Source organism: Salvelinus alpinus, chromosome 22, assembly GCF_045679555.1.
Source record: "Salvelinus alpinus chromosome 22, SLU_Salpinus.1, whole genome shotgun sequence".
NCBI lineage: Eukaryota > Metazoa > Chordata > Actinopteri > Salmoniformes > Salmonidae > Salvelinus > Salvelinus alpinus.
The window spans coordinates 15141892-15166583 of record NC_092107.1 but is presented as its reverse complement, the minus strand read 5'-3'; the positions used below and the strand labels follow the sequence as shown (position 1 = coordinate 15166583).

The 24692-nt window shown below is 42.9% G+C and overlaps 1 protein-coding gene across 2 annotated transcripts; it reads right to left on the bottom strand.

Annotated features, from left to right (window-relative positions):
* Window positions 1–466: 466 nt before the first annotated feature.
* On the bottom strand, window positions 467–21499 carry LOC139549100 (neuroblast differentiation-associated protein AHNAK-like). 2 transcript variants are annotated; one of them, XM_071359223.1, is made up of 7 exons: window positions 21363–21499; window positions 12434–12489; window positions 12207–12314; window positions 11203–11325; window positions 10871–11027; window positions 10204–10421; window positions 467–10090 (listed from the first exon to the last, which is right to left on the bottom strand). In XM_071359223.1, the coding sequence occupies exons 1-7, from the start codon at window positions 21418–21420 to the stop codon at window positions 1568–1570; spliced, it is 9243 nt and encodes a 3080-aa protein (XP_071215324.1). In that variant the 5' UTR covers window positions 21421–21499; the 3' UTR covers window positions 467–1567. The 2 variants fall into 2 exon arrangements, with proteins under 2 accessions (XP_071215324.1, XP_071215326.1); XM_071359225.1 differs by lacking the exon at window positions 21363–21499 and adding an exon at window positions 19144–19280.
* Between the last annotated feature and the right edge of the window lie 3193 nt (window positions 21500–24692).

Here is a 24692-nt window from a genome sequence, read left to right as displayed (position 1 = left end):
TCAATATTAGGAAGGTGTTCCTAATGTTTTGTACACTCAGTGTAAGCAGACAAGCCACATGTTGCCAGCAAAATAATCTAAAAATAATATGATATAACTCAATCTGCAGTGCCTTAGGAAAGGCGTAAACGTAACATATCATACTAATTTAAGTGTCCCGGATTTACGTTTACTATGTTACGTCTAGTCTATGAAACCAGGCTGGTGGAGAAAGACCATCTCATTTCAAGCAAGCACATTTCCATCCATGTTTACTCTCCTCGCTGACTCTCCTCAATTAACTTTGACCTTTTTCAAAAGGAGGCGAGAGGGGACAGAGGAGAGAGGATGCAGGACAAATCGAATTGATAAAAGGCCCATGACTATGTTGTGATAAGGCGAGGAAGTATGTTTGAAATGTCTGCTGTATTTGACAGGAGAGGGTGCTGTTCGCCTAGAAAGAGAATAATTTGGAAGACGATACAACTTTATTTATTTTTTAGGAATATTAGGTTTATTAATAATATGATCTCTTAACAACATTATTGATAATGCCACTTTGATAACACTTTGCTTGAAAACTGCTTCTTGTGAAGCCATAAGCACTGAAAACATAAGCACAAAGGTATTTGTAAAAAATCTCTCTATACGTATAAACACTGTTAAACTGTGTTATCTGGTCATGTACATGTTCTCTCCTTGTCATGCACCATTCTATATAGTTATTTCAAATTTTCTGCTCCAACAGGTGTTAAATCTGGTTAAGGAAAATTTTGTAAACTTGATTGACAGAGGATTGCTGGGACTCTTCCCATGCAGTAGAACACACACATTGAATTCCTACTTCCTAACTCACCAAAAAAGAAAAGGAAAATGGAGACATTGAGACATTGTTTTGTTCAAGAGGTTTTGCATTCATTTTGAAATATTTCAATCTGTTTCTTTAAACCATGGCTTAATATCAGATGATAGTTTCCTATTCTTTTGGGTTTTGTCTACTTATCTTGATTCTCATAGAGAGTGTTGAAATGGATTGCATTGTAGAAGCCTTTAATCTTACATTTCAATGTATGGTATAATTACAAAAAATCTTCATATATCAAAAAGAAAATACAAGCTGAAGTAAGTAAATGATAAAACCACAAATCTCACACAATCCTCAGTTACATTAACACAAATCACTACTATCCTTATTACTATTCCAATCATCGGTAATATGAAAATAATTACATGTTTCATTAAGTAAGCAGGCAACATGTCAATGTATTTACATACAAATTGCTTTTGGTAAATTGGTTTGTGTTCTCTGTCAGTCTAATTCTGCAATCATGCCAAAGTAAATGTCGGTATATCAAATGGGAAGGCATTGAAAATAGACATTTCCTTTGGGAAATTAAAATGTGTGGTATTTTTGCATAAAAAAGATATCAACAACAATACATAATGAATTGACATTCAGATTTAAACCACTCAAATTATCAAAGATGATGAAGACTAAAATAGAAAGAAAACATGGAGGAACATTTACAAAAACAGTCGTCACATCAGGACAGAGGGAAAATATATTACTCTCACATCTCTTCGGACTTCAGTAATTACAATGGGATAGCGATGTGTGGGTTTGACCAGTTCTGGACTCTGTTACCGTATTTTTTGTCGTCTTTGTCACCACAGTTACGGTTCCCTTCTTTGTTGTGGTAACATTCTCCTCAGACACCTCCTGCGTGGAGAACCCCGTGCTTGGCATCTGGAGCCGGAAGGTACCTGCAGTTTCATCTACACCCTGGCATTGGAGCGAGGATCTGCTGCCCTGGGGAGAACCTTCTGGTGTAATGAGGAGGATTCCTGTTGAGTTGGGTTTCAGGTTGAATTTGGGGGCCTTGAACCAGGTCGAATGCTTTCCTTCCAGCTCCTTCTTTCTGCTCTCAGCCTCTGCCTGCCCCCTAGACTTCCCTGGAACAAAGCCAATGGAGACCATGGGCGTTGGTGATTCTGAACTATCCTGATCTAGCATTTCTGTCCTGGCCGATGAGGACACCACATTGTCTTGAGTTTCCTCCTCTCCTTTTGATGTCTTCTTCTTAAATCCCGGGAAGGACATTTTGCCTGATTTCACTTTCTTCCTCTTTGTTTCTCCGTCAGTTCCTGAGGACTCATTGACAAGCTTAGCACTCATTTCAAGGTCCTCTTCTCCACTGCCTATTTTTGAATATGGCGAGGACAACTCTATCTTTGGAAGCTTGAGCTTCACAAACTTAGCTTTATCCTCCTTGGATCCATTCTGGAATGTTGAAACTTTCTCACCATTGATGCTGGAACTAGACCCCTCACCTTTTAGGGTTACATCAAATGAACCTGTTTTGCCTGGAGAGAAGGTGACTTTGGGAATTTTTTGCTTTGCTCCCTTTGACTTGTCAGCTCCATCCACGTCTCCTTCAATGCTCAAAGCAACACTATTTTCCTTGGATCCTGACTTTCCAAATGATGGCTTCATTTTGATCTTTGGCATTCTGATTTTAGCCTCTCCAGACTCTACACTTGCTTCACATATAGTGGACATAGTGGAGTGGTCTGTTTGGGGATTCACCAAAACAAATACAGCTTTTTTAACTTTGGGCATTTTAGGGCCTTCATACTCAACCTCTGGGTCCTTCAAATGTACTCTAGCTTCAGGTGAAAAAATAGCAGGTAAAGCCACCCCGAACTTGGGTATTTTGATTTTTTGTCTTGTACTTGTATCTGCCCCTTGGTCCTCAGCTTGAGATGCTCCAATATCAAAGTCTATATCTGGTAATTTGGGGACTTTGATTCCAAGATGAGGTAATGTGAATCCATTCTCTGTGCTGGCATCTGTGCCAGTGGGCTCGGCAGAGCCTTGTTTGCTCTTCAGCCCCACAGACGGTAGAGTAACCTTTGGCATTTGAAACTTGATACCATCTTTGTTTTCTTGTTGTCCGCTGTTGATTTGTGCTCCTCCTTGGCCAGTCATTGAAGGACCTGAGATCTCCACGTTAGGGAGTTTGAATTTTGGCAATTTAGCACGCATCTCTGGACCATGACATTCATCCTCTTGGCTGGCTCCTTTGGATACTGAGAAGCCCACATCTGGGAGGGAGATGTTTGGCAACGCAGAACCACCTGCCATCGCATCTGCCGCCACATCTGCACCTTTGCCAAGCTTTGTCTTCTTAATCATGAATCTACCACTGGCCCCTTCATTCTCTTTCCCTGTCTTCTTTGTGGCTGCATCTAATGCTTGATCTCCAGTGTTCTTCATTTTTGGCATTCCAATTTTGAATTTGGTGCCTTTGACTTTTGGCCCCTTACCTTTGGTACCAGAAGTTTTAAGGTCTAAGTCAGGCAACTCTATTATTTTTCTGTCCTTCTTTCCCTCAGCTTTATGGAAGCCTATATCCAGCTCCAGATCTCCTTTTGGGCACTCTATGTCTATTGTTGGCATTTTGATTTTCATCTTATGGTCTCCCTCAGAATGTGAACCAGTTGTGTCTGAATTTTTCCCATGAACCTCAGCTCCATGGTTGGGTTTTCCAACATTCATGTCCAAATCAAGGTTGGGAGTTGTAAACTTTGGTAAACCAATCAAAGGCATTTTTATCTTTCCTTCTGCCTCAGCGTTGGGCTGTTTGATTTCAGCATCAATGTCACCAGAATTTCCCTTTGCCATTGTAATATCTATATTTGGCAGTTTGATTTCTGGCATCTTATATCTTCCACCCTCACCATCCATTTCCAATTCAGGTGCATTAACATCTCCAGTTCTTCCTTTTGGAAGTGATATGTCTACCTTTGGCATTTTCATATGTGGCATCTTGAAATTTCCTCCTTTGACTTCCATTTCTGGTGCTCTAATTTCTCCAGACTTTCCTTTCGGAAGTGATATATCTACCTTTGGCATTTTGAACTTTCCTCCCTCTGCCTGAATTTCCATCTCTGGTGCTTCAATCTCTCCAGTTTCTCCTCTTGGAAGTGATATACCAATATTTGGTATTGTCATATGTGGCACCTTGAATTTTCCACCCTCTCCTTCAATGTCCATCTCTGGTCCTTCAATCTCTCCACTTTTTCCTTTGGGAAGTGATATACCAATATTTGGCATTTTCATATGTGGCGTCTTGAATTTTCCTCCTTCTCCCTCAATTTCCAAATTAGGTGCATTAACATCTCCAGTTTTTCCTTTTGGAAGTGATATATCAACATTTGGCATTTTCATATGTGGCATCTTTAATTTTCTGCCCCCTCCTTCAATTTCCATCTCTGGTTCTTCAGTTTCTCCACCTTTTCCTTTGGGAAGTGCTATATCAATGTTTGGCATTTTCATATGTGGCATCTTACATTTTCCTCCTCCTTCCATTTCCATTTCTGGTGTACTGATGTCTCCACTTTTTCCTTTGGGAAGTGATATACCAATATTTGGCATTTTCATATGTGGCATCTGGAATTTTCCTCCATCTCCCTCAATTTCCGATTCAGTTGCATTAACATCACCAGTTTTTCCTTTTGGAAGTGATATATGAATATTTGGCATTTTCATATGTGGCCTCTTGAATTGATCTCCTTCCATTTCCATTGCTGGTGCACTGATGTCTCCAGACTTTCCCTTCGTAATTGATAAGTCTACCTTTGGTATTTTCATATGTGGCATCTTCAATTTTCCTCCCTCTCCCTGAATTTCCATGTCTGGTCCTTCAATCTCTCCACTTTTTCCTTTGGGAAGTGATATGGCAATATTTGGCATTTTCATATGTGGCATATTGAATTTTCCTCCTCCTTCCATTTCCATTTCTGGTGTACTGATGTCTCCATACTTTCCCTTCGGAAGTGATAAGTCTACCTTTGGCATTTTCATATGTGGCATTTTGAATTTTCCGCCCCCTCCTTCAATTTCCATCTCTGGCCCTTCAATCCCTCCACTTTTTCCTTTGGTAAATGATATATCAACATTTGGAATTTCCATATGTGGCATCTTGAATTTTACACCTTCTCCTTCAATTTCCACTGTGGATACATCCATTGCTCTATGTTTCCCTGTTGGAAGTGATATGTCAACCTTTGGCATTTTAATGACAGGCATCTTGAATTTTCCACCCCTTCCCTCAATTTCAACCTTGGATGCATCAATGTCACCAGTTTTTTCTTTAGGAAGTGATAAATCTATATCAGGCATTTTGATGTTTGGCATCTTAAATTTGCCTCCTACCCCCTCAATTTTTGTTTCATGCTTGATTTTAGGCAGAGTTACATCAAGGTCAATTTTGGGTGCTGATACATCAATAGTTGGCATTTTAGGGATTTTCAGGTTTCCTTCATAACCTCTGATGTCAGCCTCAGACACATCCACCTCAGCCTTTGGGAGTAACACTTCTTGCTCAGATTTCTTGGCAGCTGGCAGGGATATCTCCACTGGTGGTATTTTTACCTTCCCTTTGACATCTAGTTCAGCACTGGGCCCACTCCTGTCAAAGTCTATCTCCTGTGAGCCAAACCCTGGCATGGAGAACTTTGGCATTTTGATTGTATCACCGGGTGCATGAAAGCCACCTTTCCCTTCCATTCCACTATCCATTGAGACATCTATCTCTCCCTCTGGTAGTTTACCTTTAGGAGATGACTTCTTAAACTTTGGGAATTTTAGTCTATATTTTCTATTTGTTTTGTCTGCTGGATGTTCTACACTGATCCCTGGCTTTGGAATGTCCACTTTCCCTTTTTTTGTCTTGATTTCCACATCAGGGCTGGCTATTGATACATCTTTCTTAGATATTCCAAACATTGGCATTTTTATTTTGGGCTTCTTTAGTTTACCTTCTATTTTTCCCTCTCCGCGTATTTCCGCTGATGCTGGTCTGCCCTCACTATCCGCTCGTGGGGGGCTGATATCAATATCATCCTCTGTGCCATATCCTTCTAGGTTTACATCTCCACTAGACTTTCCACCAAATTTAGGGAGAGAAAATCTTGGCATTTTAAGAGAGACATCTGGCATGTCAAAACTTGACCCAGAGGATGGCCTATCACCCTCTGCTTTTAGTAGCTCCATCTCTTCCCTATCATCTCCTTTAGCTTTTGACAGGCCAGAGTCTAAGTAAACCTTTGGTGCAGATATGTCTACTGTTGGCCGTTTAACAGTTGGTAACTTGACTCCACTCCTACCCTCTGCTTCGATTTTGGGCATTTTAAACTTCCCCCCTTTGACTTCAAGGCCTTCTTTGACATCACCCACTGGGTGCTTCATCTTTGGTAGTGACACATCAAAGGAGGTCATATGAAACTTTCCTCCATTTCCAGAATGTTCTTCAATGTCAGTTTCTCCCTCTGTTTTTCCTTTTGGAAGTGAAATATCAATCTTTGGCATTTCAAACTTCCCTCCTTTGACGTCCGGTCCTTCTAAACTGACATCTGGTTCTAGTGACTTCATTTTTGGAAGGGAAACGTCAAATGTAGGCATATGAAATCTTCCTTCTTTTCCAGAATGAACTTCAATGTCAATTTCCCCCTCCATCTTTCCTTTGGGAAGTGAAATATCAATCAATGGCATCTCAATGTTTCCACCTTTGACTTCACCTTCAGGCAACTTCATTTTTGGAAGGGAAATGTCAATTGAGGGCATGGGAAACTTGCCCCTTTTGCCACCATGCCCCTCAACCTCAATATCTCCTTCAGTTTTCCCTTTAGGAAGAGAAATGTCAATGTTAGGTATATGTATTTTGTTGCCTTTCCCTTCCGGTCCCTCTAGTTTGATGTCACCCTCTGGGAGCTTAATTTTTGGTAGCGATACATCAAACTTTGGCATATGAAACTTTCCTCCTTTTCCAGAATGTCCTTCCATGTCAATTTCTCCCTCTGCTTTTCCTTTTTGAAGTGAAATATCAATTGTTGGAATTTCAAACTTTCCACCTTTGGCTTCAGGGCCTTCAACTTTGACTTCACCTTCAGGCAACTTCATTTTTGGAAGAGAAATGTCAATTGAGGGCATATGGAACTTCCCCCCTTTGCCACCATGCCCGTCAACCTGAAGATCACATTCTGCCTTCCCCTTTGGAAGAGAATTGTCAATGGCAGGCATATGTATTTTACTACCTTTCACTTCTGGCCCCTCTAATTTCATGTCACCATCATTTGACTTCATTTTTGGCAAGGACATGTCGAATGTGGGCATGTGAAACTTTCCTTTTTTCCCCAAATGTCCTTCAATGTCTATTTCCCCTTCTGTTTTTCCTTTTGGAAGTGAAATATCAATCTTTGGCATTTCAAACTTTCCACCTTTCACATCAGGGCCTTCTAGGCTGACTTCTGCTTCTGGTGTCTTCATTTTTGGAAGTGATATATCCAATGCTGGCATTTGGAACTTGCCTCCTTTTCCAGAATGTCCTTGAGTGTCAATCTCACCCTTTTCCTTGGAAAGGGAAAAGTCAATTGTTGGCATATGAAACTTCCCTCCTTTGACGTCCGGTCCTTCTAAACTGACATCTGGTTCTAGTGACTTCATTTTTGGAAGTGAAACGTCAAATGTAGGCATATGAAATCTTCCTTCTTTTCCAGAATGTCCTTCAATGTCAATTTCCCCCTCCATTTTTCCTTTGGGAAGTGAAATATCAATCGATGGCATTTCAATCTTTCCCCCTCTGGCTCCGGGGCCTTCTACTTTGACTTCACCTTCAGGCAACTTCATTTTTGGAAGGGAAATGTCAATTGAGGGCATGTGAAATTTGCCCCCTTTGCTTGCATGTCCCTTAGCTTCTCCTTCCATTTTTCCTTTTGGAAGAGAAATGTTCATTGTTGGCATATTAATGTTCCCCCCTTTGACTTCAGGGCCTTCTAGGCTGACTTCCCCATCTGGTGTCTTCATTTTTGGAAGTGATATATCGAATGCTGGCATTTGGAACTTGCCTCCTTTCCCAGAATGTCCTTCAGTGTCAATTGCTCCCTTTCCCTTGGGAAGGGAAATGTCAATTGTTGGCATGTGACACTTTCCTCCTTTGACTTCTGGTCCTTCTAAACTGATATCTGCTTCTGGTGACTTCATTTTTGGAAGAGAAATGTCACATGTGGGCATATGAAATTTGCCTCCTGCTTCAGAATCTCCTTCAACATTGATGTCACCTTCCGATTTTCCTTTTGGTATTGAAATGCCAATTGTAGGCATTATAAACTTCCCTCCTTTGACTTCAGGTCCCTCTGTGTTGACCTTAACCTCTGGTGACTTCAATTTCGGGAAAGAAATGCCGAATTTGGGCATCTTAAACTTGCCCCCTTTACTGACATGGCCTTCAATGTTAACTTCTCCCGCTGTTTTGCCTTTTGGAAGGGAAACATCCATTTTTGGCATCTCAACCTTTCCACCTTTAATTTCAGGGCCTTCTACTACGGCTTTACCCTCTGGTAACTTCACTCTTGGAGCAGAAATATCAAGTGAAGGCATGTGAAACTTTCCGCCTTTAGATGCATCTCCTTCAACGCTCATGTCACCTTCTGTTTTTCCTGTTGGGAGTAAACAATCTATAGTGGGCATATCAGATCCTTCTATTTTCATGTCACCCTTTGGTAACTTTATTTTTGGAAGAGAGAACTTTCCTTCTTTTCCTACATTTGCATCAATGTTGACTTCACCCTCTGTTTTTCCTTTGGCAAGGGAAATATCAAGTGTGGGCATTTCAAACTTTCCCCCTTTCAATTCAGGTCCCTCTAAACTAGCATCACCCTTCATTTTAGGAGGAGAAATGTCATATGAGGGCATTTTGAACTTGCCTCCTTTTCCAGAATGTCCCTCAATGTTAATATTCCCCTCTGCTTTTCCTTTAGGGAGAGATATGTCAATAGAGGGCATTTTAATTTTGCCACCCTTCACTTCAGGTCGTTCTACATTCATTTCTCTCTCTGATGACTTCATTTTTTGTAGAGAAATGTCAAATGTGGGCATCTGAAATTGACCTCCTTTTCCTAAGTATCCTTCAATGTCCACCGCTCCCTCTGCTTTACCTTTTGGGCGTAAAAGGTCAACTTTTGGCATTTTGAACTCCCCTTTGACTTCAGGCCCCTCTATATTCATATGCTCCTCTGGAGACATGAATTTTGGAAGAGAAACATCAAAAGTTGGTGTTTTGAACTTGCCTCCTTTTCCAATGTGTCCTTCCACATCAACATTTGCTTCTGCTGGTATCATCTTTGGCAGTGAAATGTCAACAATTGGCAGGCAAAATTTTCCACCCTTTTCTGGACCTTCAATATCCATGTTAGATGATCCAATCTTTGGTAATGAGATGTCAGTTTTGGGCATGGATATATTTGGCCCTTTAAAAAAGGGTCCCTCTATCTCGTCTGGCACTGTACGCCGGGTGTCCAGCTGCAGATCTATGTTGGGTGCAGAGATGTCAATAGCTGGCATCTTAATGCCAGATAGGCCTGTTGACCCTTCAACTCCTTCAGCTAAACCTTTTGCTTTTATCTCACCATCAATTTCATCAGAGTGACAGGCTGAGGGGAGTCCTAATGAAAGCTCTACCTCTCGGTGCATCAATTTTGACCCCTCCTTGACTTTCACTTCTGGTTTCTGTAGGTCAACGTCCTTGTTTCCAGATGGCAAAATGAATTCCACTGAGGGTGGTGTGAATTTGACATCAGGAGGTTTCAGGTCCAGGGACCCTCCAGACAAGGCAGTGTCCGATTTAGTCTTTTTTGTTTTAGGGAACTGAATTCCGAACCTGTGGCCCTTTCCTTTGACTTTGACTTTAGCTCCAGGCACGTCTGGCAGGGAGACATCAGCCTGTCCCGCTGGTTCTGTTATGTCAACTTCTCCTGTAGCCACCTCAGCACCATTTGCTTTCATCCTGGGACACCTTATCATCCTCTTCTTCCTGCCAGTGGCGACCACTCCTCCATGCTGCTCAGTTCCCTCTGCCTTCCCATCCTTCCTCAGCTTGAACTTTGGGAAGGCAAACTCCACGTCAATGGGGTTGAGCTCCACCTTGGAAGGGGATCCCTCCATCTCTAACTCTGCTCCAGTGCTCCCTTTCTTGTTTTCCTTCAGCCTTTTCAATCCAAAACGTCCTCCCCTCTTTTTCTTCGCTTTGAAAGGTTTGATGCTCTTGACACTCTGCAACAGAGATGCAAGTATGAGTTAGGTGGACATGAAGCTGATGAATCTGGAATACCCAGTTGTATATCTCATTATCAAATTGGCAATTACAAATACTATCATAGCCGTACCATTTTCTGCATCTTGGTTTTGGGTCCTTTCAGTTCCAAGCTGGTGGCGCCAGGGTGCATGGTGACATCAGCGCCAGGGTGCATGGTGACATCAGCGCCGGCGATGGTCCTCTTCAGGAAAAAGGAGACTTTATAAGGCTCTGCACACTGCAAGATCTTCAGGGCATCTTCATACTTCACATTGTCAAAGTAGACTCTTGCACTGAGCAACTGATCTCCTGCAAGGACACCAATCAACCAGACAAAAGTGAATATGAGATAAAGAGAACTGAGGGAAATATTCAAGTCTTGTGGTTGTGGTTTGCTTTTGACAATCAAAGGGAGGATATGAAAGGGCATGGCATTTTTGAATGTTTCCATTTTATTTGCACAATATAATGTACAGTATGCACGTCAAAACAAGGTGATTGATCGATGACATTACTTACAATAAATTACACAATACACTTAATGGAAGTTACACAAGGAAGGGATGCTGATGGGGAGAAACAAGATGGTTTCAACATTTTCAGTTATTTCTAGTATGGAATTAATGATATGTTTTAATAGTTTACTGTTTGACATTCTCATTTCTATTTCTATCTATTAAACTAGTCCATAACTACTTTACCTCAGCTGTGTCGCATAGCTTTATATTCATGCAACTCTAATTTCCCCGTCCAGTTACCTTGCTGGAGGCTAAGATGCTTTGCTGCAGTGGAGTCTTTAAGGACGTCCTTAATGAAGATGCCTCGCTCCCCTCCACCTGTGACACTGTAGCCACTGGCTCCGGCCTCAGGCTCTGTCTCCATCACAACCTCCACCACCTCAGATGCAGTCTCCTCCTGTAAAGACACACCAGAGGAGAGGGTTTCCTCACAAGTCTCTTGTCTTCAAACGTGAACGGTAGAATGGCACGCGATTCTGAGTGTTTTCTAGGCATGTGTAAATATCTACAGGGATATCACCAAACAACGTGGTTACTGTTTCATGAGTATTAGTTGTTTCTTGGCTCTTTACCACTGCTCGGGCCTCTGTTGAAGAATCCATCTCCGGTTGGGCCAAATGAGACGTCTCTTTCAGGTGGCTTCTCTTCAGACTCAGCACCTGCTTCAGCTCTGCATGCAGTTTCTCTTTCTGAACCTAAAAGGAAGGAAGCATTGTATCTGTGTTGATGGCTCAGTTGATTGGACCGTGATAGTAATGATAATAGTTCCGTCATGGGTTCAAATCCAGCATGGGCCACACACACTATAGGTTATTGTGTGTTAACTGTAAGTCCTTTGGATAAAAGTATTTGGCAGGTAAATGACCTTGTAAGCATAGGGGATTGAACCCCAATGAGCTTGATGCGTGTGTGTGTGTGTGTGTGTGTGTGTGTGTGTGTGTGTGTGTGTGTGTGTGTGTGTGTGTGTGTGTGTGTGTGTGTGTGTGTGTGTGTGTGTGTGTGTGTGTGTGTGTGTGTGTGTGTGTGTGTGTGTGTGTGTGTGTGTGTGTGTGTGTGTTTGTGCTTGCACCAATGAAATTAGCCTATGAATACTTTGGGATATGGAGAGAAAATGCCTATTAGGGATTGACAGAATACCTTCATTATAGCCACACTCATAGAAACATAGTTTCTCTAATCACATGGGCTTGGACATACTCTATAAGCTTTGTGTTAGCTGCAGCCCTGACCCCAACCTCACTGACTGAAGTACAATGACACAGTCAAAACCTGCTGAGGTCATTCTCTCTCCCGGTCACTTCTCTCAACCTAAACAACCATTCATTTAGCCAAGCTCTGCAGAGATGCCACTGTTTTCATACGGTAGGTGGCAGGGCACAGTGGCAACAACAATTGACATCTTGTGTTAGCACACCAGGTGTTGGGGACTAGAGGACATGTCATAAACATTATTATAATGCATAATACTGTTGTCAATTCTGAAATGCTTCAACCTTGAAGTTCACCATTAAAGTTCACCATATCCTATCCTTCCCTGGCTTGAGTGTGTTAGGGTATCCAAACAGTCGCCACTCACCACTCTCTCTGGGCTCTCCTGGTCCTCTGGGGAGGCACTGTGGTGAGGGTTGGCGTGGGGGGCGGTGGGAGGCCTGTCCGAAGGGGGAGACCGCCTTTTGTCTTTCACCTGGCTCAGTAGAGGAGATACCAAGTTTAACAGGTCAGTAAATAGCACTGCAGTACACCACTTCATATATGGTATATAGCATCTCCTGAACAAGTGAAAGACAGATAGTGGCTACTCACGGCTGGTTCTCTGGCCTGGGTAAATACATGACTTTCTTCCAATTCTCTGTCAGAGTCTGCAGACAGAAGGAGATTGGGTCAATGTTGGCATGTTATGCACTGACAGAGGACAGATCAGAGATCTCAACCAGACTACATCACTTCATAGATATCATCAATGGCTTTACTTTGTCTGCTTTGACCCCACTTCTACATTGGCATGACATAATGTCATGGATGCATGGATACAACACATGGATACAAGATGATACGTTCTCTATTTGAAATGTTTTAGCTTGCGGCATGCTCATCGATTTCCAACCATTTGATTTAGTGACCGGCCTCTCAGACTGCGGTGCATTGCTATGGCACTCTTGGAATTATTTCCACGGTTTTGCATTTCCCTGCACCACCCACCCTAGCCCCTCAATACCCTTCTACTTATAGGTAGGAGGCACTTGACTTTTTTCCTACTATATGGTTTGGTCCCCAGCAATGTCATGCATGTCCTACCCTTTTGGGTTTCATGTGATGGCTTTTTGATCTGCTTTGGCGTGTGTGTTTATGCGTGTGTGTGTGTTTGTCAAGGGGGATCCAGTATTCAGTGTCAGCATATTTCTCATGCCTCTATGGGTGGTGTCAGAGTGTCGGGTGTCTCAGCCGGTCACGAGAACAAATTACAGACATTCAGAGTGCTCCTGTACAAGATGGCTAAACGGTGTGAAAGCAGCAACACCTGCCTTGGATAGTATGCTTCATGAATACTGGACATTTCAATAAATAAGGGTGTTACGCATCTGATCTTTTATGATCTATATAACGTTAATACCAGTATCAAGAAATAGCTAAATGACTCTAACTTCTTGACATAGCTAAATTAAACAAACCTTTGAGCTTGTGTCTATAATACCCAGGTTAAACATAGTTCAAATTATACCGTGACATTCGGGGGAAGTCTCTATTTTTTTCATGGGACCCCCTAGTCTCTGTGTGCACGAGCTTGAAATTTATTGATGGGCCTAATCATAAAGATGTCATTTAACGGTAAAAATGTATTACCTTTTAATGTGCCATGAACACATGAACACAACCAGTCATGATGTTTTCACCTGATTGTCAAAACAAATCACTTAAAAAGTAGGCTACCTGCGCATGTTTGTCCACTCTAAAATGATTTCAGCATCCAAACAGTGCACTGTGCACCCATTTGATATATGGAAAGAGACATCTGTTACAAAACACCAATAACTGTAATGCCATTAGGCGATTGTCATTAGGTCTACACTCTTGTAGCCTGAATTATTTGATGCGGTTTGCTGACAAAAAAAATTTGTAGAAAGAAAAGTCAGGGCTGAATACAAGACTGTCCCGGGATGACAAATGCAGCCACATTATTATAATTTTTTAAACCATGACACAGAAGTGGGGGTGTTTGTTTAATTTGGGATTAAGCTATTATTTGAATATTTACCACTGTAGCAGTATGCTACAAATTGCATTTTAAACAAATAGGAGAATGGCTAAATTAGCATTATTTAGAGATCCCCCCCCTAAAGTTTGACTTTTGTTGCATTTAGGGGGGCTCCCCCAATTAGATTTGATAATTAGGTAACAGACCTTGACTTGGGGGTCAGCTGTTTGCTTCTAGGATATGGGAAAGGACAGGACAGTTCACTAACATTCTCCCAACATCAAACAGCCTGCTCCAAGACTCAGCAGGGTGTCAGTCAGGACACTAGTTAAGAATGGGATAAGAATGGGATCTTGTGATGTGTGGCCTTGTTTTCGGCGGATTGTGCAACAACAACAACGCCAGAGGAATGAAAGCGATATGAACTATCTAATCTCCAATTGAGCAACATCTAATCGAATTATAATTGAAATATGTTTCTACTGTGGAGTGGTTATGAAGTCAGGTTTCTGCCATTGGTATTGTGCCCTTAGTATAGTACTCTGCATTGCTTTCATAAATATACCCTTTTAAATATACCTGCACAACTGAGTTCTTAGCATAGACCTACCCTTTTCCATCATAGTGTTTGATACTGGAATTGTCTCTCTGAAGAAGAATATTGCTCAAGGACTACAAGCAAATAGAACACGCAGATCTAGACGTCACAGGGAGATGCTTTCAGCAGTGGAGACCAGACTGTTTCACTCACAGAGTTCCAACAAATACACAGTGTGTGTGTGTACTATGTAGTAGAAAATGGGCCTAATATATTCACCTTATGAATATTTAAATATCCCCACATATAGTAAACATAGCTCTGATAGGAAGCGCTGTGTGTCTCGTTTGCTCTGTATATATTTTGCAGTAGTTGAGTCCTAGGGGCTTCCAGGTCAGTCACTTTGGACACTGATTTGGCTAGTCATCGAGACACAATGTCCAAATACTAATAGAATTCTGCAGAGGATAAATTGTGTTTGTTTTTCTCCATCATTTCGAAAAGTTACAGTAATTGGGTTAGCAACTAGGCAACTAAAAGAGAGTCCTCTAAAGTGGGAAGAAAATCTATTTCACTTGGACTGAAAACATTGGAGAGTCCTCTACAGTAACCATCACATTGACAGTCTACCACCAGTTACCCCATATGTACAGCCATAGTATGTAATATTAAGACACACACAGAGCAGCTACAGACCTGCTGTGTGGAGAAAGCTAACCCGATTGGTGCTAATTTAATGAATGTCATGAGACCCAGGATGAAGAGGAAGGACTCTTTGTGTACGCTATTAATCAATACTATTCCTGTAATAAGTTGACGTGCAAATATATCAACCAAATAGCATCACGATTTACAGAGAAAAAGTGGTTAGTGTGTGTACAACTCGGGGATAAAGTTATTCTAAAGCTATTGGATTTTGGAGAAACAGTTTATTCAAACAGTTCAATGCCGGGGCATGTTATGATTCATGAAGAGACCTCATTAAACTGCTACACATAGATTTAAGTGTTCCCAAATGCCCCCATCTGTTTTCGTCAGTTATTGATCTCTACTTTCCCATGAAGATGGACTACTTCCATTAGAGGGGACCTATGCCAACTTGAGTTGTGGTGGTGAAAAAAATACAAAAAAATCTATTCCCCCAAACTGTGTCCAAAACAAACCCACGTTAGACTCCACAACGTTAATTACTGGATGTTGTCAATTCCCTGTTTATCAGGCCAATGAAGGGGAAGCCCTACTCTGCATAGCTGGCATTCCCAGAAATGTTTGAGACTTTAAACCATACAGATTATTTAGTTTAATCTTTCCACAGAATATTTTGCCAGTAGCGCTGTGGAACATCCAGGTGCACTTTTGCAAACTTCAGACATGCAGCAATGTTTTTTTTGGACAGCAGTGGCTTCTTCAATGGTGCCCTCCCATGAACACCATTCTTGTTTAGTGTTTTACATATCATAGACTCATCAACAGAGATGTTAGCATGTGTTCCAGAGATTTCCGTAAGTCTTTAACTGACACTAGGATTCTTCTTAACCTCATTGAGCATTCTGCGCTGTGCTCTTAAAGTAATCTTTGCAGGACGGCCACTCCTAGGGAGAGTAGCAACAGTGCTGAACAACAGTGCTGAACAATTTATCTTACCGTGGACTGATGAACATCAAGGCTTTTAGAGATACTTTTGTAACCCTTTCCAGCTTTACGCAAGTCAACAATTCTTAATCTTGGGTCTTCTGAGATCTCTTTTGTTCGAGGCATTGTTCACATCAACACAATGCTTCTTGTGAATAGCAAACTCAAATTTTGTAAGTGTTTTTTATAGGGCAGGGCAGCTCTAACCAACATCTCCAATCTCGTCTCAATGATTGTACTTCAGGTTAGCTAACTTCTGACTCCAATTAGCTTTTGGAGAAGTCATTAGCCTAGGGGTTCAAATACTTTCCCCAACCTACAGTTCACTGTGAATGTTTAAATGATGTATTCAATATAGACAAGAAAAATACAATAATTTGTGTATTATTAGTTTAAGCAGACTGTGTTTGTCTGTTGTTGTGACTTAGACGAAGATCAGATCTAATTTGATGGCCAATTCATGCAGAAATCCAGCTCATTCCAAAGGGTTCACATACCTTTTCTTACCGCTGTACATATATCTCAGATACAATATCCTATTTAAAAACCGAACTTCATGAAACAGAAGACATCTATAATTTACCGTGGTATATTCTATTCTTCACTAGCAGTTGCCTTGGACTGTTAATAATTCAGCATGTGGACAAAATATGGTTTCAGTGTCTGTGTGACTTGTGAATACATACATACAAACATACATGTCTGGTCTAAACATGGATATTATCAGTCCTATGACTCTGGTGAGAGGTTTGGTATAGTAGTACCCAGCGTGGATTCCTAAAGCATCATGTGCTCCCTGAACATAAATCAGACATTAGAGTATTAGCAGAGTCTGTAGTCAGGTAATGCACAACCTGAATACACAAAACTAACATGTAACAGTGAACTGAAAATGGGATTGTCTTAGACAGAGATGTCTGTCTTTGAAGAGAACTATGGGAACTGAAGTTCAGACATAGAGAGGATCTTATTGTCCTTTGAAAGCTCAGATGGAAAAATCAGCCACACCCTTGAGCGGACAGGAAATATCTCTTTGTAAACAGGAAACTGGGATATTTTGTGAGATAACTACTCAACAAGGAGGGCAAGACACAAACAACGTTCCTTCTCCCATGATAATTAAGCAATAAGGCCCAAGGGGGTGTGGCATATGGCCAATATAACACGGCTAAGGGCTGTTTTTAGGCACGACGCAAAACTCTGAGGTGCATGTTTGCTATTGTAAACTAGTTACCAACGTAATTGGAGCAGTAAAAATAAACTGTTTCATCCTACCCCAATCAGCATTTAGGGCTCGAACCACCCAGTTTATAATGTCAAATATAGCACTGTTGGGTGATGAATAATGTATTCAAAGCACTGGCATGCATCTTAAATCCAGCTTTTATCTGTGTACTTTGATAGCAGTTTCCCTGTGTCAAACTGTGTTTCCTTGTGAGTTTCCCCAGCTTCCTCCAAATCGCCCAATCGCCTCTTGACCCTACTACTTCCTCATCTACGACCGACCCGCCCACTGCTCAAGAAACCTGTCGCTAGGAAACTGTCCTAATTAGTTTTCTTATACACATACTAACTCTGTCACACTCCCCTACAGCTCAAACAGGATAGGATTCCTATGATATTATACCACGGAATCCTACCATTTCCCAGTAAATAAAAACTCCCATAAATGTTCATATTTCCATTAAAATCCTTCTTATGATATATCTATAACCCTCTGGCTCGGCTGAATCCACAGCATTGTAGAGGGTCCCATACAGTCTCCCTATTTCAGACGTGATTTTGGGAGGGTTAGCTGCCTGCATTAGCCTCCGCTATGCAGTAGTATAAACATCTATCCATAGTATAACAGGTCCGTGCAGTGACGTTAACTCCAGAGCAGACTGTACCCCCCACCCCCATGGATGGTGCTGGTGTCCCATTAACACATTTGACCCCCCCCCCCCCTCAGAGGAATGGCAGGGGGATCACACACACAGACATTCAACACATGCCATCAAAGGGAGGAGAGGGCTTTGGGAACACGACCCCACCAAGCCGCACTGCTTCTTGACACAGTGCTCGCTCAACCCGTAAGCCAGCTGCACCAATGTGTCGGAGGAAATGCCGTACAGCTGGCGACCGGAGTCAGCGTGCACTGCGCTCGGCCCGCCACAAGGAGTCGCTAGAGCGCGATGGGACAAGAACATCCCAGCCGGCCAAACCCTCCCCTAACCCGGACGACGCTGGGCCAATTGTGCGCCACCTCATGGGTCTCCCGGTCGCGGCTGGCTGGGACACAGCCCAGGATCAAACCCGGGTCTGTAGTGACGTCTTTAGCACTACGATGCAGTGCCTTAGACCACTGCGCCACTTGGGAGGCCAGCTTATACTTTTACACAATACTTATATGTCTGTTATTGTCATTCCAACCTAACCTTAACCTTGGGTGGGTCTTGCCCTCAATAGCGGGTTTGCCATTCTACCCACCTTGCCATGGCATCCCAAGCTGTTGGGCTGGGGAGCAACACTCAGATCCTGTGACCGGCAAGTTGCAGCTGTTGCCCGTGTGTAAAAGTAAGACGAAGTGTTTGAAACAACCGCGCGCTGCTGCTACTTATCAGTAGTCTATGCACGCGGGAACAGCAGCAGGCAGCAGCAACCATGCTGAGCATATTGTGTGGTGACATAGCCCTATGTTATCAACAATACAAGTGGCATTTGTCCTTCTAAATGGCCTGTGCACTTATCCAACAAACAATAGCTATGTTCTCAATACCTAAGGGTGTGCAGTCTCCAGACTGCAGTCTATGCTGCACAACCCTTTGCACAGTTGGACAAACTTTTCTATAAAATAAGGGGGAAAGAACATTCTCAAACAACGATGCAGATAACTAGATGAAAAGATATGACATGAACAATACTTAAGTATATTACCACCAGTGATCTTGATTCCATTCTGCACTATGTACAAACATTTGAACAGCCATAACACAGAGGTTAAAAAAGTCTTGCCACTATCCTAACCTGAGATACATGCACCACAGGCACCTACCCACTGCAACAATCCCCCTCTTCCACATGAACTGTCCACAAACTCTCAGATCTAAGAAGTCATAAGGAGTCAGATGTCAGACAATTCCACTGTAGTGAGATTGAGACTCATCCTACCTGGTTGATACCACTGTCTCAGTGTGCTTCCTCCCTGGGTAGAGGGGAGAGATTCACCAGGCTGATGAGCTGAAATCACACACTGTTCTCTGTCAAACTCTCACTCACTCTCTCCTGATCACCCTGTTACCAGTCAGCCTGTCCCTTCACTGAAACCTCAGTGGGGAAATCTCTAGGTGGGACGTAACGAGAGCACTGATTGGACGAGGGCAAAGGGATGCCCCCATATTAGGAAGGTGAGGGGCAGGACTATCCAGATAGGAGGAGGAGGAAGGGGCCAAAAACTTTGACAGGACTCAGTCAGAGTTGCATGAGCTTTCTCCTGCTGCAGATTTGAGAAAAAGACAGGGGACTACTCTTCTTCAGCGACATGTAAATTGCCTGACTGGCTGGCTGCTGGTGACACTGTTTAAATTCCCTGAGGAGTCAAACAAAGTGGTGGAATAACAAAAGGAATTGTCTTCAGATCTGGGGTACCGGAGCTGATGTTGTGGGGCTATTTTTATCCCTAGAGCTCCAAATAAGAACAGGACTGAGGTCTTCATTTAGAGAAAGTGTGACTCTTCTGGGGAGAGCAGCTGTTGTTGTGAGCTTAACACTGAGTGTGCTGTGTGCATGGTCTGTTATAAACTGCCCTGCTTGCAGAGCTGAGATAGTCAAAGTGAGTGCTGTGGTGGTTAGTAACCACCACACCTGCATAGACATGGAGTAATAGCCTCCATTCTGCCAGCTGGACCCCCATGTGAGCCACACAGGTGGTCCCAGTGAGACCAGACCCTGGCCAGGGACCCAAGCCCACTGCTGAAGGCTGCCAGGGGGATCAGGCCATTTGCATTGTCCTAACGATGTCATTGTTGCATTATGCCGCGAACACAAAACCAGGATTTAGACAGGGGGGTGAGGAGCATTGGGGGGAGAGGTGAGGCGGGCAACTGGCTTGGCACGGGACAGATTGTCCCAGCGGCACAGCAATCCCTTCGTGTCAGCAGTTCACTGTGCCAGGGCCAGGGAAACCGGAGCTGGCTGGCTGTGGGGGGCTACAGGGGAAAAACAACCACACTGGGATCTGGGATGGGCTCTGCGGACAGCTGCAGCCCATAGTGTTGACTGACTCCAGAGGTTGGTCACATATGGCCACATGATCTGTCTGGTCCTTAACCGTGTGTGTGTGTGTGTGTGTGTGTGTGTGTGTGTGTGTGTGTGTGTGTGTGTGTGTGTGTGTGTGTGTGTGTGTGTGTGTGTGTGTGTGTGTGTGTGTGTGTGTGTGTGTGTGCGTGCGTGCGTGCGTGCGTGCGTGCGTGCGTGCGTGCGTGCGTGCGTGCGTGCGTGCGTGCGTGCGTGCGTGCGTGCGTGCGTGCGTGCGTGCGTGCGTGCGTACGTGCGTGTGTGTGTGTGTAGACCGAGCAGTCACAAGCCCAACATCTATAGATGATGGGAAGAAAAGCATTTCTTCAAGCTAGCTAATATTACTGCACTATGTGAGGACAGAAACCCAGACATTTGATATGGTAAAGTTAATATGAAATGTACAAACATGGCAACCAGAAAACATATATCTGCTAAGCGTCCCCTCCAACTATGGATCCCTGTCTCAGACCAGGACAAAATCCAAGCATTTATTAAGAAGACACAAGGAGGAAACAGATCTCAGTAGATAAGCCAGCACAGACGTCATATAACACCAGGAATGTCTGCCAGATAAGGTTATACTATCTTAACACAACTGTCAGCTAAACAATGCTCATATCCTCTTCTCATTTCACCATGACCAGGCTCTCCGTCTAGGTGTATTTATAGTCAAGAGACTGGGTGGGGAACCACCCTTTAACATAAATAACAAGAGCAAGAGATGGAATTTTCCTGTGATATGTTTCAGAAGGGAGGTCAACTGGAGTGGTAGGGGTTGCTAGTGCTACCACACAGCACGACATTGAAGCAAGTGGATGGTTAAAACTAAGAATTGATTTGAGTTGCATCTCTTCATTAAAAAAACTGTTCATGTGAAATAAAAGCCACTTTGGAACACACACTTCTTCCAATAAAAATAGATTGGATTAACCAATAGATTTGATTCAAGACAGAATAAGTCAATGTTGTTACTCATCAATATTGTGTCACCAGAGACTCATCTATTGAATGCAACTCAACAAAGCAATGTCTATCACAACGGGGCTAATGAATAGCAGATCCCTCATCACTCGTCCCCCATCCCTACTGACCTGCATTGGAAGACGGTGTCCAGGTGACTCTGAATATCCCACGTAGACACTCACACATGGTCCGAAGAGACGCAAACCCACAGAGCACACACACACAAACACACTTGACACACTGAGAAACTAACAAAAAAAGAGAGATGGGTGCAACTGGATGGACAGATAATTATCTGAAGGTTAGCACTCTGTCTGTCAGTAGGCTGGTGGAAGACCTGGCTGTTGCTGGGCTACTGTGTAGACAGAGGGTCCCAGGCTGGGAAAAAGAGAGCGAGAGGGATAGATAGAGAGGGAGGGATAGATGGATGGATGATGGATGATGGATTGATGGATGGATGGATGGATGGATGGATGGATGGATGGATGGATGGATGGATGGATGGATGGATGGATGAATGGATGGAGAGAGAGAGGCCGACAGGAGCGAGACGGGACAGAATGGGGCCGCATTAGCTCAAGTTGAGAGTCAGCAGTTTGGGTGTCCCCCTGGTAAAGCCCTACTCTTTTGTTCGGTGGCGGGATGGCTTTAGCCCCAGCCCAACACGGCCTTGTAAGCAGGCTTAGTGTTAACTGGCCAATGGACACCATGTCAGACAAAGCTCAAAATCAGCCACAATATAATCAAAAGAAAAACACATTCCCCCTGCCTATCCTGTGGTAAACAGGCCAACAGGTAGCCTAGTAAGATTATCATACTGTACAGTCAGTCACACACTAGTACCACTACTAACTATGAGCCATGAGGCTGGAGGGACAACTTGAGAACTTGGGGAAAGAGTTCAACAATCGTTTCAAGCTTGATTCCAAATAGTGTAATCACCTCAGAGGGACTGAGAGCTGAGTCCTTATCAATGCAGTGAAGTACTACTAGAGCATATTGTTGATCGTGTAAGGCGTCTGAAGCATGCCCAGTGGCGATTTTAGCATGTAAATCTTGGTGGGGCAAAAAAACAAGTGGGGTGCATGCCAGCAAAGCCACTACACAACACAACACAACACTGAATAATACATTAATTGGACTATAACAGTGACAAACGGTTCCCACAAACTGTTAGGGCCTACATAAAGCTGTCCCAACAGCAGAGTCCCAACAGTAGTTCCAAAACCTATCAGCGAAGCCTTGTCTGGCAGCGAAACAGTTCATTCAGCAACATTTACTGCCTTTTAAAAAAACAGCTGATATGGCTGACTTGCTTAAACAAATGTGGTTTCTACTGACAACTGAGATGTACAAACTATGGCCTAAGGGGACGACAAGCACATAAGAGGCAATCCGTAATTTTGATTAAGACATTAATGAGCGAGCTAGGACGGGCGTAGTTAATATAACTATTTGTTCAGCACTTTTGAAATGTACAGCAACAGAATTCAGAACATGGGCCGATCTTACAGTGTTCTCCCTGTACACCAAGTCAGAACCGTAGGATAAATAAAGGGGGCATATAAGCAGACAATGAAAGCTCTTACAATATTAGATTATGACATTTCTCAAAAACAGGTTATAGGCTATGTGTGCACCACCAAGTCAGAACAGTAAGCAAAATTAAGAGGTGAAAATAGTCCAAATTATTAGGGTGAGGCACAAGGGCTACTAACAGCTTACTACACAACATACACTTAGTATTACTTTCTTAGCTACAGTATACATATCTCCCTGGCATATTACATAATTTATGCAGCAGCATACAAGACATTTTTGGACTCACCTTGTTCTGCTGTGCTCACTTGAACAGGAAGGTGGCGCGGCGGTCCTTCTCAGACAAACTTTGTCATCAAAGTCTGACATTCTCTGGATTTATGGTGCTTTCAAGACAACTGGGAACTCAAAATAACAAAATGTTGAATCATGATGACGTCAGTGATCTTCAGGTCGTAGCTCTTGAAAGAAGCCCGAGTTCCGAATTTACAATTCTGAGTGGGATGAAAGTTTTTCCTGAGTTCCCAGTTGTCTTGAACTCACTAAAGTCAGATTTTGTAGTTCCGAGTTAACAGTTGTTTTGAGAGCGGCACAAATAATGCTATATGTTGAATGTTAATCATTTTAAACTAGGAAAAGACACCCTTATTCTTAGACTTGGGACCACACTGCCACTCCACCGAATAGCAGGCTAAGGATTGCGTTCCAATGCTTGCAATTATCCACACTGATTCCTCCCAAACCACTCATTGTAGAATTTGCAATTTCCAACTTTTTGTGGAATGTTTATGTCCAATGGCCGATGAGCACTGATACGTTTTATCTATAATTTTTCTTCATTATTTATCTTTATATGACAAGGATTAAAAAGGATTTGCCAGTAGATTGTCGACTTAATTCATGATGTTGACTGCTAGTTAAGATTTTGAAAGTATGATGTTGATATGATCAGTCCAATCAAAGCAACTGTAGATATAATGTGATTTGACGTAATTTTATCTGTGGCCAATAACCTTGATTCCTTCTTGGATGGGAACTTCTAATGTAACTCTATGGCAGAACCCAAGGGGCTAAAATGTTCTAGCTCTATCCTTAGACTTGGAGGTGACACAGCATCCCCATGAGTGACAGAACACTGAGCCAAGTCACGGTGCAACGCCACATATCTTCTGCTGGTTTGCCCCACCACTACAGAAAGCACTGAGCTAGAGTGAAACACTTGCATTTTGGAGCTGCCTTACTCAAGAAAACAAAAAAGAGACCATGTTTGTATGCGACTTTAACTTAATGATACTACATTTGAAGTCGGAAGTTTACAGACACTTAGGTTGGAGTCATTAAAACTTGTTTTTCAACCACTCCACACATTTCTTGTTAACAAACTATAGTTTTGGCAAGTTGGTTAGGACATCTACTTTGTGCATGACACAAGTCATTTTTCCAACAATTGTTTACAGACAAATTATTTCACTTATAATTCACTGTATCACAATTCCAGTGAGTCAGAAGTTCACATACACTAAGTTGACTGTGCCTTTAAACATCCACTGCTGCTGGGTTGTTGCCCTCCTACGGCCTCCTCCACGTCTCCTGATGTACTGGCCTGTCTCCTGGTAGCGCCTCCATGCTCTGGACACTACGCTGACAGACACAGCAAACCTTCTTGCCACAGCTCGCATTGATGTGCCGTCCTGGATGAGCTGCACTACCTGAGCCACTTGTGTGGGTTGTAGACTCCGTCTCATGCTACCACTAGAGTGAAAGCACCGCCAGCATTCAAAAGTGACCAAAACATCAGCCAGGAAGCATAGGAACTGAGAAGTGGTCTGTGGTCACCACCTGCAGAACCACTCCTTTATTGGGGGTGTCTTGCTAATTGCCTATAATTTCCACCTTTTGTCTATTCCATTTGCACAACA

Bases quoted from the DNA above. Each gene is read 5' to 3' on its own strand.
- LOC139549100 (XM_071359223.1), bottom strand. From the start codon at position 21,420: ATGTGTGAGTGTCTACGTGGGATATTCAGAGTCACCTGGACACCGTCT. The intron at 11,028-11,202 runs GTAAAGAGCCAA...GTGTCTTTACAG, and splicing joins CAACAGAGGCCCGAGCAGTG to GAGGAGACTGCATCTGAGGT. The intron at 10,422-10,870 runs GTAACTGGACGG...GTGTCCTTGCAG, and splicing joins GCATCTTAGCCTCCAGCAAG to GAGATCAGTTGCTCAGTGCA.